This window comes from Etheostoma cragini, chromosome 13, assembly GCF_013103735.1.
Source record: "Etheostoma cragini isolate CJK2018 chromosome 13, CSU_Ecrag_1.0, whole genome shotgun sequence".
In the NCBI taxonomy this organism is placed as follows: domain Eukaryota; kingdom Metazoa; phylum Chordata; class Actinopteri; order Perciformes; family Percidae; genus Etheostoma; species Etheostoma cragini.
This window is the reverse complement of record NC_048419.1, coordinates 23,553,102-23,567,755: the sequence shown is the minus strand read 5'-3', so window position 1 is coordinate 23,567,755 and position 14,654 is coordinate 23,553,102. Positions and strand designations below refer to the sequence as shown.

General features: G+C 42.2%; 1 protein-coding gene across 1 annotated transcript in view; it reads left to right on the top strand.

Moving 5' to 3' along the window:
- The window catches only part of ppm1e (protein phosphatase, Mg2+/Mn2+ dependent, 1E), a 30,811-nt gene extending 21,894 nt beyond the window's left edge, over positions 1 to 8,917 (top strand). Inside the window, exons 2-7 of the mRNA XM_034890468.1 lie at positions 2,133 to 2,254; positions 4,487 to 4,686; positions 5,320 to 5,508; positions 5,642 to 5,785; positions 6,736 to 6,829; positions 6,981 to 8,917. Of these exons, the coding sequence (XP_034746359.1) occupies positions 2,133 to 2,254; positions 4,487 to 4,686; positions 5,320 to 5,508; positions 5,642 to 5,785; positions 6,736 to 6,829; positions 6,981 to 7,921 (1,690 nt within the window). The 3' untranslated portion in view covers positions 7,922 to 8,917. The remainder of the gene's footprint in view (positions 1 to 2,132; positions 2,255 to 4,486; positions 4,687 to 5,319; positions 5,509 to 5,641; positions 5,786 to 6,735; positions 6,830 to 6,980) is intronic.
- Positions 8,918 to 14,654: the final 5,737 nt, after the last annotated feature.

Below are 14,654 nucleotides of genomic sequence, written 5' to 3'. Positions count from 1 at the left end.
GTTTTTCTTCTAATAGCTTTTCATCCCTAAGGTCTTAAGATGGCACAGACCAAATTTGAAGTTGATCAGATGAAATCTCTCGGAGGAGTTTGTTAAAGTACGACGTATGGAAATGGCCAAAATCACACTAATTTTGCACTTTCAATTCAAAATGGCGGACCTTCAGTTGGGTTTAGGGTATGGCTCAATGACGTTTTTTGTACGTCTTGACATGGTTCACCGCTGTCGGCCCTCAGGCCCTAACTAGAAGCCAATGTAGAGATCTAGGACTGGTGTGATGTGATGCAACATACTCTGATGCTAGTACATAGCCGCACATGTGAACACAAACATCTTCTCTTCGTTAGTTACCAAGACCAGAGCTGAATTCATTAGAGATATTGAAGTTGTTTTCAGTGATTACACCCATGTGTGTAATTATGTATTTACATAAGAGCCACAGAGGCCCTTTCACACTTAATACACAGCTTTTAATTGTATAAATATGTCCCTGTGTTGTACTCCAAGTACAATCCAAGTTCATTTATTTAGATTAATGAAATGCACTGCGATGACTAATTCAAGTGGGCAACATCACCCCATCCAGCAGTTACTGAGCATAGCTTTGAGGATTTAGCTTCAGCTTTACTACATTTTAAATTAATATGAACCAGAGTGGGCTGCATTTATGGTTGTATGAATTAAAATATTTAAAAAACTAGAAGGACACTCGAAGAGCACAGACCCCCGCCATTAATTTTAATTGTATACTGTTTATTGATCCGCTGTGGGGAAATTACAATTTACACTCTGTTTTTGTTAGAATCACCACACACACATGCTCAGGACCTATTAGCTGTCATTAATTGACATTTTATCAGTCTTTAAGCCCTATTTTTACACTTTTTAAATCTTGTTTGTTTTAAACTCTATAATTGAACCAGATGAAGGATTTTAGTCATCTGATGCCTGGATGTAAAGATGTTTCTTATCAGAGAAAATATGCTGAGCAAATGTTAGCAGCAGCTTGACCCCCCCCCCCCCATTACATATGGTGCTTTTGAATTGAATGTAAAAGGGCCGGCATCTGCAAGTGGAGTTGCCGTGGTTACCTGCATCTGGAGGTGACCCAGTTATCTTAGTGAGTCATGTACAGCAAGCCTTCAGTCCTTCAAACGAATCCCCGTAAGAAAACGCTAGCAAAATGTCAATTTGGCAAAATTTTACACTGGAAAATCAAACGTGTTAAATGGCAATGTGTACAGTATGCAAAGCTTCTGTTACGAGGGATGGCACTAGTGTTAGCCAATATCTGTTTCACTTCTGCTTTACACTGCTACTGTACTATTTAAAATTTTAAATGTCTTATTTTCCTAAAATGTTGGCTGCACAGTTTTTGAGAATTGTTATTTATTTCTAGATGTATTTATTTACGTTCTGTTTCAGGTATGACTTGCTAAGTTTCCATCCACTTGTCAATCAAATAATCTGAAGTTTGGTAACATGCAAATAAAGCTGAAAGTGTGTTTCCATCCAACGGCTTTAAAGCGAATAAAAACTGAACAAAATCCGATGAGACCGAACGCATTTCCTTTTAATCGATATTCATGAAATTTCATCAAATTTTACAGTTTCCATAAGGCATTTATCTTACCTTATGGCCTTATTCCATAAGGCCATAAGGCATCGATATCCCTTAATTTGGATAAAAATGTGTGGATGGAAACATAGCTACTGACTGTCAAACTTGATAATAAAGGAAAGTTCTATGACATTCATCCTCTGTTTGTATTTGTTCTAATTTTACGAGCCAGGCCATATAACACTTATAACACTCATATCACATCCATACAGGGTTAGTGGTTTAAACCTAATAGATTTTATTTTTAACACACTGGCATGAGATCGGTACTCCATATCCGGAAGGAAAAAATGGTATTGGAACATCTCTTATAATATCTGCCATGTCAATACCTTGGTCGTTCTGTATTATAAAGGAAAAGTGTACTTCTATTAAGGCTCTAAGAATAGCAAAATCACATTCATATTCAGTCAAATAAACCGGCTGAATGACAGAAGACATTGTTGCATTTCCACAGAGGATTATTTATTTTTCCCTGACCCATTCATAACAGTCTTGTCCCTCCCTACAGTAACTGCCCTTGCTCCCTGGCTGCAGCTCTAGCCAGGGCCACAGCGGACAGCCTCCTGCAGACTGACCTTTCCATCCACCACCTCAACAAGACGGTAGAAGATGGAGCTGACCCATTACCACGTGAGTCCCAAGGGAGCCCACGAGACTGCGCTCTCTCTCTCTCTCTCTCACTCTCTCACACACACACACACACACACACACACACACACACACACACACACACACACACACACACACACACACACACACACACACACACACACACACACACACACACACACACACACACGTATAGAGGCGCTGACAAATTAGGTCTCCCACACACATACAGCATCCATCTAACCACCAGGGCTTTGTCCCAGTTCTCCCTCGCAAAGCTGCATTAAGTGGTATTTGACCACTAGAGGGCAGAACTCCAAAACATCCTCACAGGCCAACAGATTCTCATTAAAACAAACATCAGATCATCAGATTTTGTCTAATTGCTTAGTGGGGTAAAACCTACAATATTTGGAATATAGTGAAGTAGAAGTATAAAGTAGTATACAATGGAAAAACTCAAATAAAGTACAGGTATGTCCAAATTGTACTTATTGTAAGTACAGTACTTGAGTAAATGTACCTAAGATGCGTTTCAACCCCCTATAGTTCCCTGCAAAGTGGAGTGTACGGGGTATTGGGCCATGTGTTAAGTAAGATACCAAACCGTAAACACATTTATTTAGAAGTACATTTCAATTTTTTCCGTTTTGTATTTGTGGGGGTTGGGTAGTAGGGAGTACTCTAGTTGTGGGATTTGGTTCAGTTTTGATGGACTCAAACTGTTCTGCAGCACGCTGTGAGAGCTTTCTCAACGTAAGTGTTGTATAACAACCGATCAATGCCTGTTTGATCTCGCTTCACTGCACTCCACTGTTCATTTTTTTCCATTAGTTATTTGCAAGGTGTTATGGGTAAGCCAAGATGAAACATCTTCATTTTGCGGGGTAGGGGCTGAACACAGTGAAATCTAGTATTGGGCTGTTTCATGTGCGTGTGCTGTTAGAAGGTGGAGGGAGAAAATGGGACACAGTGAAGGCTGGTCTGTCTCTGTCTCACTGATACTGTTTTTGGGAGAGCAGTGTGAGAGAGAGGACATAGGCAATGACGGGGTAGACTATTATACCTGCAGCTTAGATTAGTAGGTCAAGCCCATGCGCACACACAGCCTGTGTCTTGGTTATTAGAGAGAGATGAAGCCCTGATGCCACTTGCAGGCTTGACTCTGTTCCACTAACTTCTCAATGACAGTTTCTGAAAAAATAAAACAGGTCCGCGGGGGACGTAATTTTCACCGGGGATGGGGACTTTTCCAAATTTGATCCTTGACACAGCAGAACAATTTAATTAAAACCTTTTAGTTTAATTTACCTCCTAAAATTTCTCTAAACAGCATCACATGACTGTCCGACCGCTAAAGTCCAGATGAGAGAAGATAGGAGCTGATGAAAATGAGCTGACGTAAATTATGACGTTGTGCTCACAGCAATTAATCTTCCTACCTTTAAAGGGACAGTTCGGACTTTTTGAAGTGGGGTTGTATGAGCTACTTCTCCATAGTCAGTGTATTACTACCTACAGTTATTGGTGGTCAGCACGCCTCTAGTTTGGAAAAACAGGCAAGGATACTAACATTGAAGGTAAGAAATGTACTGCTGTGGTTAATTTAGCCACCTAAAAAAATCAGTATCAGTGTATGCTTTATTTAGAAGATTTTCAGCGCTTTACCTTGCAGTCAGACACCCATTTCCAACAAGGAAGCCACCAGACTCCTTTGATAAAAACCGTAATTTTACCTCTCAGAGCACAGGAGTTGCTGGTCTACCGCTGCCTCCATCGGTTAGTTAGTTAGTGTTATGGTGTGACTATGGTGTTTATAAAGGTTAGTTCGGGTTCACCTAAGTCACACAATAACACTAACTAACTGACTAATTGAGGCAGCAGTAGACCAGAAACTCCCTTTTCTATCTAAATTGATGATGTTTTTTTCAAAGGAGAAGACTGCACAGATATATTCAACGCTTTAGTTTCCCCGTGACCATGGATTAATATAGAAAATAATTGGCAGATTAATTAAAAGTTTAAATAATCGCTATTTGCAGCCCTAGAAAAATAGAAATGTCTAGCTAAATGAAAAAAATAGGTACACATTGAAATTAAATAATAGTCTTTACATGCACCATTTCCTGTGGGATGTCAGAGATATGAGGAGGTGACTAGAAGTGCTATGACTTACGGTAGTTACCTCGCACACAATTGAGAAGGTTTTTGACTGTGTGTGTGTGTGTGTGTGTGTGTGTGTGTGTGTGTTAGAGATGGAGTCTGTGAAGCTGGCCTGGCTGGTGTTTAACAGACTGTTTGAGATGTGCTGCCTCTGGCTGAAGGAGCTGCCTTTCCGGCGCCGCCCACAGCCGTACTACGAAACCTCCATCCACGCCATCAAGAACATGAGGCGTAAGATGGAGGACAAGCACGTCATCATCCCCGACTTCAACACGCTCTTCAACATTCAGGTTGCTAAAGAACATTTTCATTTTCACTGTTTTTCTTCCTTTATTACTGATTTGATATAGATTGTTCTATTTTATTTTTTGTATTCTATTTTAATATTTTGAATACCTGCCGATTGTGTACTAGTATTTGTTGTTCGGATTCAGATTCATTTGTTGTCGTTCAAACATGTTAAGACATGAAGGTACAGTTTGTTACCCAGTTCTAGCTGTGTACACAATAAATAAAATGTTCAGTGTCATAGAGAAGATAAAAATAGAGCCTCCCAATAATAAATAAAACCTATAACATATAGAGCACATAGTTAAAAAACGAGCAGCATGTTTAAAGAATAGCGCATAAATAGCTGCACGGAGTCGCCTCAGTTAAAAGTGTAAAACAACTTAACTCAGAGAGTTCATAAGCCTCCTAGCCTCAGGGAGAAGCTGCACTTTAGCTTCATTAACACAAGTTGATGGCGAATCGTCAACAAATTGGAAACCTACGTGAACTCTGTGGTGCGCGTAAGCCACACCCACTTCAGTCAGGTGGCCACAAGTAAATGATTATGGCATTACTACCTGCAGAACTGTAGTGGTAATGTGGTTATGTGTTATTTAACTAACAATGGCTAACTGACTGGTATTTTTACTCAGGATCAGGAGGAACAGGCTTACTTTGCCGTGTTTGACGGTCACGGCGGTGTGGACGCTGCCATTTATGCTGCCAACCATCTCCACGTCAACTTGTTCCACCAGGAGTCGTTCAGCCAGGACCCGATCGAGGCCCTCTGCAAGGCCTTCAAAGTCACTGATGAAGGCTTCGTGAAGAAGGCCGCGCGAGAGGTAACCTCACCTGCGAACAGTATTTAAACACAGTATTATTTACTCATACTGCTACTACCGTATTAAGTAGCCGTGGTGCATCAGCTGTTAGGTGTGCAAGCTGAATACTGTAACGTGTGTCTGTGTTTGGCAGCACCTACGTTGTGGCACGACGGGCGTGGTGACGTTCCTGCGGGGTCGGACGTTGTATGTGGCCTGGCTGGGAGACTCCCAGGTCATTCTGGTCCGGAAAGGACAGGTTGTTGAGCTGATGAAACCACACAAACCAGACAGAGAGGTAATTCACTTACGCACACACACACTATCCGTCACAAATCTATCATTTCCATTGAACAAAAGGTGAGACGAAGAACAATAGGTGAAGGTGGATTGGTAGATTATATAGTATCATTATTTTACACAAGTTTGTACTCCTGCTACAAAAGCTGGTTTGCTGGTCTTTCATGCTTTTTCGTAGTACAAGTCTTCGCTTCACAAAATATGTTATTTAGTGTTGTACATGGATAACAAAATCCGTAAAAGATAGAGGAAGCTTAGCATCAAAATATTTGCAGATTTAAATAGGAACAACTTCCTGTTTCTGTTTCAAGTGTACAATACTGCAGCCTTCAACAAGCTGGAGGTAACAGACAACGTGTTGCTTTAGCAAAGCTCTTCTTCAAACTTCACAGTAAAAGCAGAAGGTTAGTCTGGGGTCAGCACTGTGGGAATATCAGCTGGACATACTATAGACGGATACATCACAGTTTAAAGATGTCCAATCTACCCACTGAGTAGACTGCAGAGGGCCCAAAGAAACACAACAACTCAATATTTAGAGCCACATTGCACTGTTGGGCTTCAGTAATGATCGAGGGTCACTTACGCTTTTCTGGACTGGAAAACTAATAACAACATCCACATTGGAACAGTATTCTCCCATCATGCAACACTGTGGGGACATCCACTGAATGGAAGTTTGAATCTCTTAATTCTTCATTAATGGGGCCAAAACTAGTTCATATGTAAATAAAACATTTAATGCGTGAATTAAACATTTCTATTTGATAAAAACTTATATTGAATGAAAGAAGAAAGACATTAATATAACAGCTGATGCCAAACGTTTGAACGGAAGTGTACTTACAGATTTCCCTACAGGCTTTTACACAGATGTTTTATTGCATTTTAACTTATAACTTAAAGTGACATTTAAGAACTTACTATGTGCTTTGTGTGTGCCTCCAGGATGAGAAGCTGAGGATCGAGGCTCTGGGGGGCTGTGTGATCTGGTTTGGCACATGGAGGGTTAACGGCAGTCTGTCTGTATCCAGAGCAATAGGTGAACTATCGATACTCAGTATACCACACAAAATACATATTCACTAGACTGTGATATTTGTTTTCCCTTTGTTTGCTGAAACAAGATAATCTACCAGCTGATTGCCGGTGTGAGCAGACCCTAACAGAACAACTGTTACCTGTGTTGACAGGTGACTCAGAGCACAAGCCCTACATCTGTGGGGATGCAGACCATGACGTCTTTCCATTGGACGGTTCAGAAGACTACCTGATTCTGGCCTGCGATGGATTCTGGGACACAGTGGTTCCAGATGAGGCGGTGCGGGTGGTCAGCGACCACCTGGAGGAGAACTCTGGAGACACCACCATGGTAGCCCACAAGCTGGTGGCCTCGGCCCGCGATGCGGGCTCTAGTGATAATATTACTGTCATAGTGGTCTTCCTGCGGGACCCTCGCTGCCCACCACCCACCGGCACAGAGGACGAGGAGGAGGGCGTGGCGGAGGGAGAGGTGGGGGAGGAGGAGGTAGCGGATGTGGAGGAGGAGGAGCAGGAGCCGGAAGAGGAGGATGAGGATGGTGAGGCAGTCAGGGCAGAGCGTGATGGTAGGGAGGGAGGCAGCACTGCGGACATGGGGGGGAAGGGTCGTGGAGGCTGGCCCTTGCAGCAGTGCTCGGCCCCCGCTGACCTCAGCTACGAAGACCGAACAGACTCGTTGACGGACAGAACTAGCCTCAGCCTACTGGGGCCGTCCCTGGAGGGCCGCATCTTCTTGACCGGGGTCTCAAGGCAGACCTGCCCCGACTTTAGTCCCGACCTTTTCACAGCCTCCTACATCTATCGAGAAAAACGCCCGCTGAGGCGCAGATCCTGTATCCCCTTTCAGGAGGCCAGCATCTCCAGCTTCACAGACCCACTGTGGCCCCAGACATCCATGCTGTTAGGCCAGGCAGTGAGGCAAAGCCGCAGGCTCGTTTATGGTAGTCGCCGGTGGGGCCGGAGGAGGCCAGGCGCATCCAAAGAGCTGCTAGGCCTTTTACCATCCGGCCACTTGCTGCCACATATGCAGCGCCACTCCGACCAGAGGCTTGGAGTGGCGCTTCCTCACCTGCCCCACGATGCCAACATCTAAAGAGATGACCCAAACCAAACCAAACCAAACCATCTCCTTCATTTATTCAGTCTTAGCCCACACTCCACACCCACACACCTCTGCCTTCAACAACACATCTTTCTTTGATAGTAGGTAGTGGCTCTTGCAGACGTAACGTGATTATTGACTGTTTGTCGGAGTGGTGCTCTCTGTCCTAAGCCGAAAAGTTTCCAAATGTAAGCCGGCCCACTAAACACAAGCCCTGCTCCTTAATGCCGTAGGTAAAGCCGTAAACTGCATCCTTTCCAGTGTGACCAGTGAGAATGAAGCCAGAGCTTGAAATGCAGGTTCATAAGATGTGTTCAGACTGAATGTGAAAGCAATCTTGTATGCAAGAGTTTACTGTTGGCAGTGGAAATAACAGAAAGAATGGAGTTCCAGCTAAATCTTAAAATAAATCAGCGTGTTGTAAGGTAGCTGAGTGTGTAACGGACTATGACAGCTCTTCAGTGACAAGAGAAGCAGAAGTTCTGTTGCATTCAGTCTGAACACAGATTTAAGATAAATCTATATGCGTTGTTGCTCAACCCTCTCGGCAACGTCTTTAGACAGAAGTGATGATGATGATGTTTTTGAACAGGAAGAAAAGTAAGGAAGTTAGTAATTTATTTAGTATTTTATTTATAATGCACCTTTTAAAACAAGGGTTACAAGGTGCTATACAGCACAACAATTAATACAAAATAGAAAGTTAAAAATGGGAAGTAACAATAATAAAAACTACAAAACAAAATGCAAACTGAAGTTAAATACGGTTTGTGATGAACTCAAACACGTTCGGCATTCTAAACTGTCATTTCTCGTTACTTATCGGACGATACACACACATACACACACACACATATATATATATATGTGTGTGTGTGTATACACATATATCTTCAGTCATATGTTATGTTTCTTCAGTCTGTTCCCACATACTTGAAAAAAAACTATTCTAAAATATCATTGTAGCATTAAGATTTCCCTTCAACTGGAACTTTTGTGTTAATCATTTGTCTTTCCTCCTGTTCAATGTCACATTTCTTTCCACACATTGTGGGGTGACGCATTTCTTTTGTCTTGAGACAGCTGTCGAGCGACCGAGCATTACATGAAGCTCTAATGGCGTAGCTTACCTCAGCAATCCTTTGGTGGCAGATGAATAAAGCTCATAGTGGAGGCCGGAACAACTGTTGCTCCTGGTTTCTGAGACTTAAGGCACATGCTGTTCTTTCCGCTTTGCCATACAGTCAATGACCCGGCCATTATCCAGCCACAGTTTGTCTACAGATAAAAGCACTTAAAACCAGATTATAAAAGATTAGCAGTCAATTACCCGAATAAATGCTACATGTAGTCCAGTATTCCAGATGGGGATTTACTCCTGAGATAATGTTTTTGAAAATGGAGGGGTATTTAAAAATATATTTTTGTCATACTGTAGTTGTTGTTGTTGTTGGGCCACATAGCTGTTGCAAAGTAACCAAGTGTCGTTACTTTTACACAAAAAAATATTTAACAGAAGTATTTTCCAGCGGTGCAAACCATTTTAATGTTGGGCCTGGATAGCTGAAAGCTGCAGAACACGTGCCTTTCAAATTTGTTACTAAAGCCTACTTTACACACATATTCTCAAATTACTGAATTCATGTGTTAATAATGAATCATCAAAGACAATTCTGACTATGAATCAGGTCGTATAATGATACTGTGCCACTTTAAAGGAATAATTTAACTCTTTTTGGAAATAGGTTTATTCCCTTTCTTATCAAGAGTTAGATGAGAAGATTGATAGCACTCTATAGCAGATCAGCTTAGCTTATCAAAACGACTGGAAGCAGCAGGGACAGCTAGTTTGGCTCTGTCCAAAGGTAAAAATAAATGTTTTTAGCAGGATATATGTTGCTATTAAGAGCCATTTACCTAAAGACTTATAGCAAGGGGAAACCTTAAACCACTAGCTTGAAGTACAAAAAATCTGCCAACAATATGTGGTATTACATTTCTGTCTGTGTATGAATTAAACAAACAATATATAGCATGCTAGTGAGCGAGCTTGAAAGAAGCTGATTGGTGGATTTTGTCACCTTTGGACAGAGCCAGGCTAACACCAGCTAAGCGGCTGCTGGCAGTATACTAGCTTCACTTGTAGCCTACAGACGCGAGAGTGGTATCAAACGTCTCATCAAGAAAGCAAATTATAATATTTTCCGAAAATGTCTTTGAAGATTCATGGTCAATTCAAATAAGACAATCTTAACCTAAGAGAGCAGGTTTCAATCTGTAAAGAAAGTTGTGGTGTTAACAGCAGTAAACCTCCCATTTAGAACCAAGTCCAAGATGGTCCCCCATCGTCAGAGTAAACCACCGAGGCCGGCTCCCGTGGCCCCACGGCACCTGTTATGATTGGATCTTTCTCTGATTTGATCTAGATTCAACAATGGAGAGCCCCCTACCCCCCCCCGGCTAACACGCTACTGACAGTGCTGCTTTGCTTCTGTCATGTTAGCATTAATGTTCAACTCCTTTTATCTGACGGCACTCGTCTGTTAAACCTGGCTGAGACATAAAAGCCAGTTTCCTCATCAACATTCATTAATTTCACATATCTAACAGCAAATATGGCAGAGTGCCTCTTTAATGCTAATTCATTATCATAATTAACAAATGTGATCATCAAATATTACTGATATATATAATATTATAATAATAATAGCACCCAAACCCAGTTATAAACTAGCTATACAACTACTACAGCTGCTATGAAAACTTTTAAATCATAAAACCTGATTGTCACTTTGAAAGTACTAAATATGCTTTGATTCCCTCTTACTGCTAAATATTTAATTTGCTGTGGGAGCAAGTGACTGTTCTCTAAGCCCCGCCCTCTTTTGTTACTGTTGCCATATTCCTACTCGTAGTAAATATTTCAAACAATGGCTTCTCGATTTTACATCAGCTTCACATTTCTGACCGCAAACTGCTGATTTTTAATTAAGTAACAAATGTTGCTAACATATTGTTTATTTAGCTAGCTAGCTAATTAGCATGATACCCATGAAACTCATTGTCCCCCGTACCCTGTAAAAGTATGTTTATATTGCCCTGTCAGCTACATACTGTACATGACATAATGGTAAAAGACTGAGGCTAAAGCTACAACGTTAGCTGGGGTGTAAATCTCCACAAATCCGAGCAGGGCTGCTAACGTGAGATATAGCAGCATCCAGTACCAGTGGGTAAATACTTCATAGTAGAAGTCCTGAAGGGAGCATTTTTGAAAAAAAACTAACTGCGCACAATATTGTAGTTAGCAAATAATATTCTGCTTTGCTTTGGATATAACGTTACATTAGTGATGCTAAGCTAGTTAGCCGGAACTGCTAATGTTTACGTTAGCGATGACAAACATTCCTTACACTTATATCTTTTGAGTTTTAGGTTTGGAAAAAATAAACAACTCAAAAGCAATATTGCCAACTCTTTCCCAGTGAAAGTAGCTAGCACTAGCTCCAAAAGTTGCGTATCAGAGCCAAGTGGCTGCGTCGGATAACTGTGCTGCTCACAGTCGAAGGGGAGAGGGAGGTTTGCGCTGTTGGCAGGAGAGCCGTGGACGGTGATCACTGCAAGCAGCGTGCACAGGAATGAATTACAACAGAGCTTCCCTTTCCCCTGATGGTCTGAAGTTGATAGATTTATCACTAGTCCCTTTTCAGCAATACGGTCGCTAAGAGGGACTGATAAGGTGCTAAATCAAGCGAGAAAGTTGGCAACACAGAAGTCGTTATATATAGTATGTGGAGAAGTTCAAAGTTTGACGGAACTGCCGGTGAATTAAAGTTACTATGTACGCTCTGATTGGGCGGTCGCTGTTCAGGGGGGCGGGGTTTACTGAACAGTCATCGTGGACACATATTCCCAACATCTTCATTCCCCGATTCTTTAGCTGATGCAGTGAATTTCCAAACGTCAGGACGTTCGTAGTCATGATTCCATCTAATTGATGAGCAAATGTTAGGCAAACTTTTAAAATGTTGAAAAAAAGAAAAGAAAATATGAATTAGAAGCGTTTCCATCAACTGGTTGTGAGCGAACAAACTAGACTAGGCAAAGCGTAGTTTCGTCACAAGTTGACGTCACGTTGGGTTGTAGAAGGCAAACCGGCGTGCTAAATCAAAGAGTTTAGAAGTGAAGTTCTTTAGCTAAATGGAGAGAGGAATAGCATTGTACAAGTTGGCCACCTGTGCGGAACCCAGGACAACGTGACGTGTCTGAGGCACCGCGGCTCCACCACGCCACCACCGTGGGCCACAACTGTACAGCGCACTGGATGGGACCCATTACCCGATCCCCCCTCCCCCCCATCCAATGGATACTGGGACTATAGTCACGTGAGTTACATGTTCGCTACGTCACAACTTATTCGGCAAAGCTGAATTCTATCTCCCATTTTGCGCAATCTCTTTTTTTTTTTTTTTAAGAGGCAAAAAACACCTTTTCTTTAAATGTTTCCATTTCCATCAACACTTTCTACTACATACTTCAAAATGTTCACACACAGAAGGTGTGGTATCAGAAACGTGTGGTTCACCAGACAAACAGGTACTGGTTTAAGGGGCCATCGCCATCCCCTCCCCCTTTCAGTCTTACTGGTAGATAGAGGCTCACTCGCCTTTAAGCCATCCTGTGGACCGACTCGTGAAGCGCATCGGGGGACCAGAATGTACCTCGTGTCCCAGAATGTCCTCAGAGACTCAGTGAAGTGTGTCGACGTGAGTTGGTGTTTTTTTGTGCGGAGGTTTGTCTTCCCAAAGGCATCCTATCAATGAGGATTGAACTGCCGAGACCCCTCAACAAACTAAAGCCACTGGATCCCTCTTGTGGAAACGTCACTGCAGTCTCTAGAAACGTCGGTTGATACCGGGAGAAGAAAACGATGGAAATCACAGTCATTTCAATTCACTTAGGCACAGGTGTGTATGTATATTATGAGCGAGTGCTGGAGGAATGTAAATATAATAATTCTGTCTTGTAAATCAGCAGTTTTAATCCACTAGGCCCGACGGTTGGGTCAGATGTTGGATCTGGATCTCATATCTCCCACCACCAGGCTGAGGGGGGGGTGAGGATGTGATGTTATTGAACAGCCTGAGAGGGGCTGAGTCTATAAACACTGCCGCTGCCTTCAAGAGCTGCCAAAATATTTAAAGAGGTGTTGAACCAGTCACTGAAAGAGATGATGTGTTCTAATGTGGCCTGGCTGCTGTTTCACCCTTTCTTACTGAAACATCTGGCTGAAACGTACATTAAGATATTAATCGGCTTAAAATACAGTATCTCCAATATGCAGCTTTGACTTTAACATCTTTATCAGTATCTGGCTGAAAAAGAAAATAAAAAATCATCTTGCCAATCAAATTGTAGTTCGTAGGTTTTAATTGCAGCTCTGCAGGTGTTGGATGATAAGCATGGCGTCGATTAGAGACGAGGGTCGAGTGAACTGAGCTGCTGTGTTTGGAGGAAAATGGAGTTTCACTTTCAGATAACAGGTTAGATCTTTTACATGGATCACTCAGGGCAGGTAACTCTAGAGAAGCAGAGCTGTCACAGTTAAAGAATTAGTCTCAGGATCTTGTTATAATGACAGTTTTCTTACATCCGGAGTCTTATTCAAGGAGAATGACTAGCCACATTTACAAGGACCCTATTATCCCAAGATTAATAACCACACATATGGTTTATTAATGGACAAAACGTCCGGTTTAACTCCTAAAACCTGCTTTCTATTGAAATTCCAGCCAGGGGAGACTCATGTGGTTTCAAAAGCTCGTCTGAAATTTGGTGCCAAAATTTCATGGGAATCCATCTAGTAATTTTGCTCAAAACCAAACATGTCAACTTCATGGTTCCTCTAAGGAAAGTCAGTAGGGTTCATCCTCTGAGGAACATGACTGCCGTGGAAATCCATCCAATAGTTGTCGACATATTTCAGTCGTGACCGAAGAGGTGGACCGAACGACGTCTTTTAAAAATAGCTTTAGGGCTTTAGGGCACTCTTTACAAAACTTCTCTCAAAATGATTTATGTTCCTCTTGCTGTGGGATGCCTTGTCATTATAACAAGATACTTGACTGGGAAGTTGAAGCAGGTACTTGTGGCCACACCTCAGAGCAGCTGCAAAGTAGTTTTCTGTCCCCTGTGAGCCACTGACAGTAGTTTCACAGCAGGTGTTCAGTGTTGATGTGAATAATTCTTTGCGCTCTGGAGGTACAGTGACAAGGATCCATGTTTTACACTCACCAAAACCTTTACCTGGGAATCAGTTGTACAGCGTGACTCATCATATTGCAAACCGCCAGAAGTTGTCACTATATGAGCAATAAAAACATCAAACTCCCTGGGGTGAATCCTCTCTCTAAGCCCGAGAAACCCGCCCTTCCTCCCTCTTTCTCGCTCTGCTTGCATCATAAAGGTTCCTCCGAGTCGGATGATGAAGGCAGCTCTCCCATAATCACTGTCTTAGCTATAGAGGGCCCCTCCATGAATCTGCACCGTGTGTCTATGTACACACACAAAAAATAAAATAGCTTTTTCTTTTTTTCTCTGTAAGCAATAATGGCGTTGCATTAGAAGGCTCTCTGAGGGTTTGTCTTCTGCTTTAGGATGCAACAAAAATATTCTGTCAGCAGGAACTTGAAAGTCACAGAGCAGAAAAGCTGAATTCCTCCCC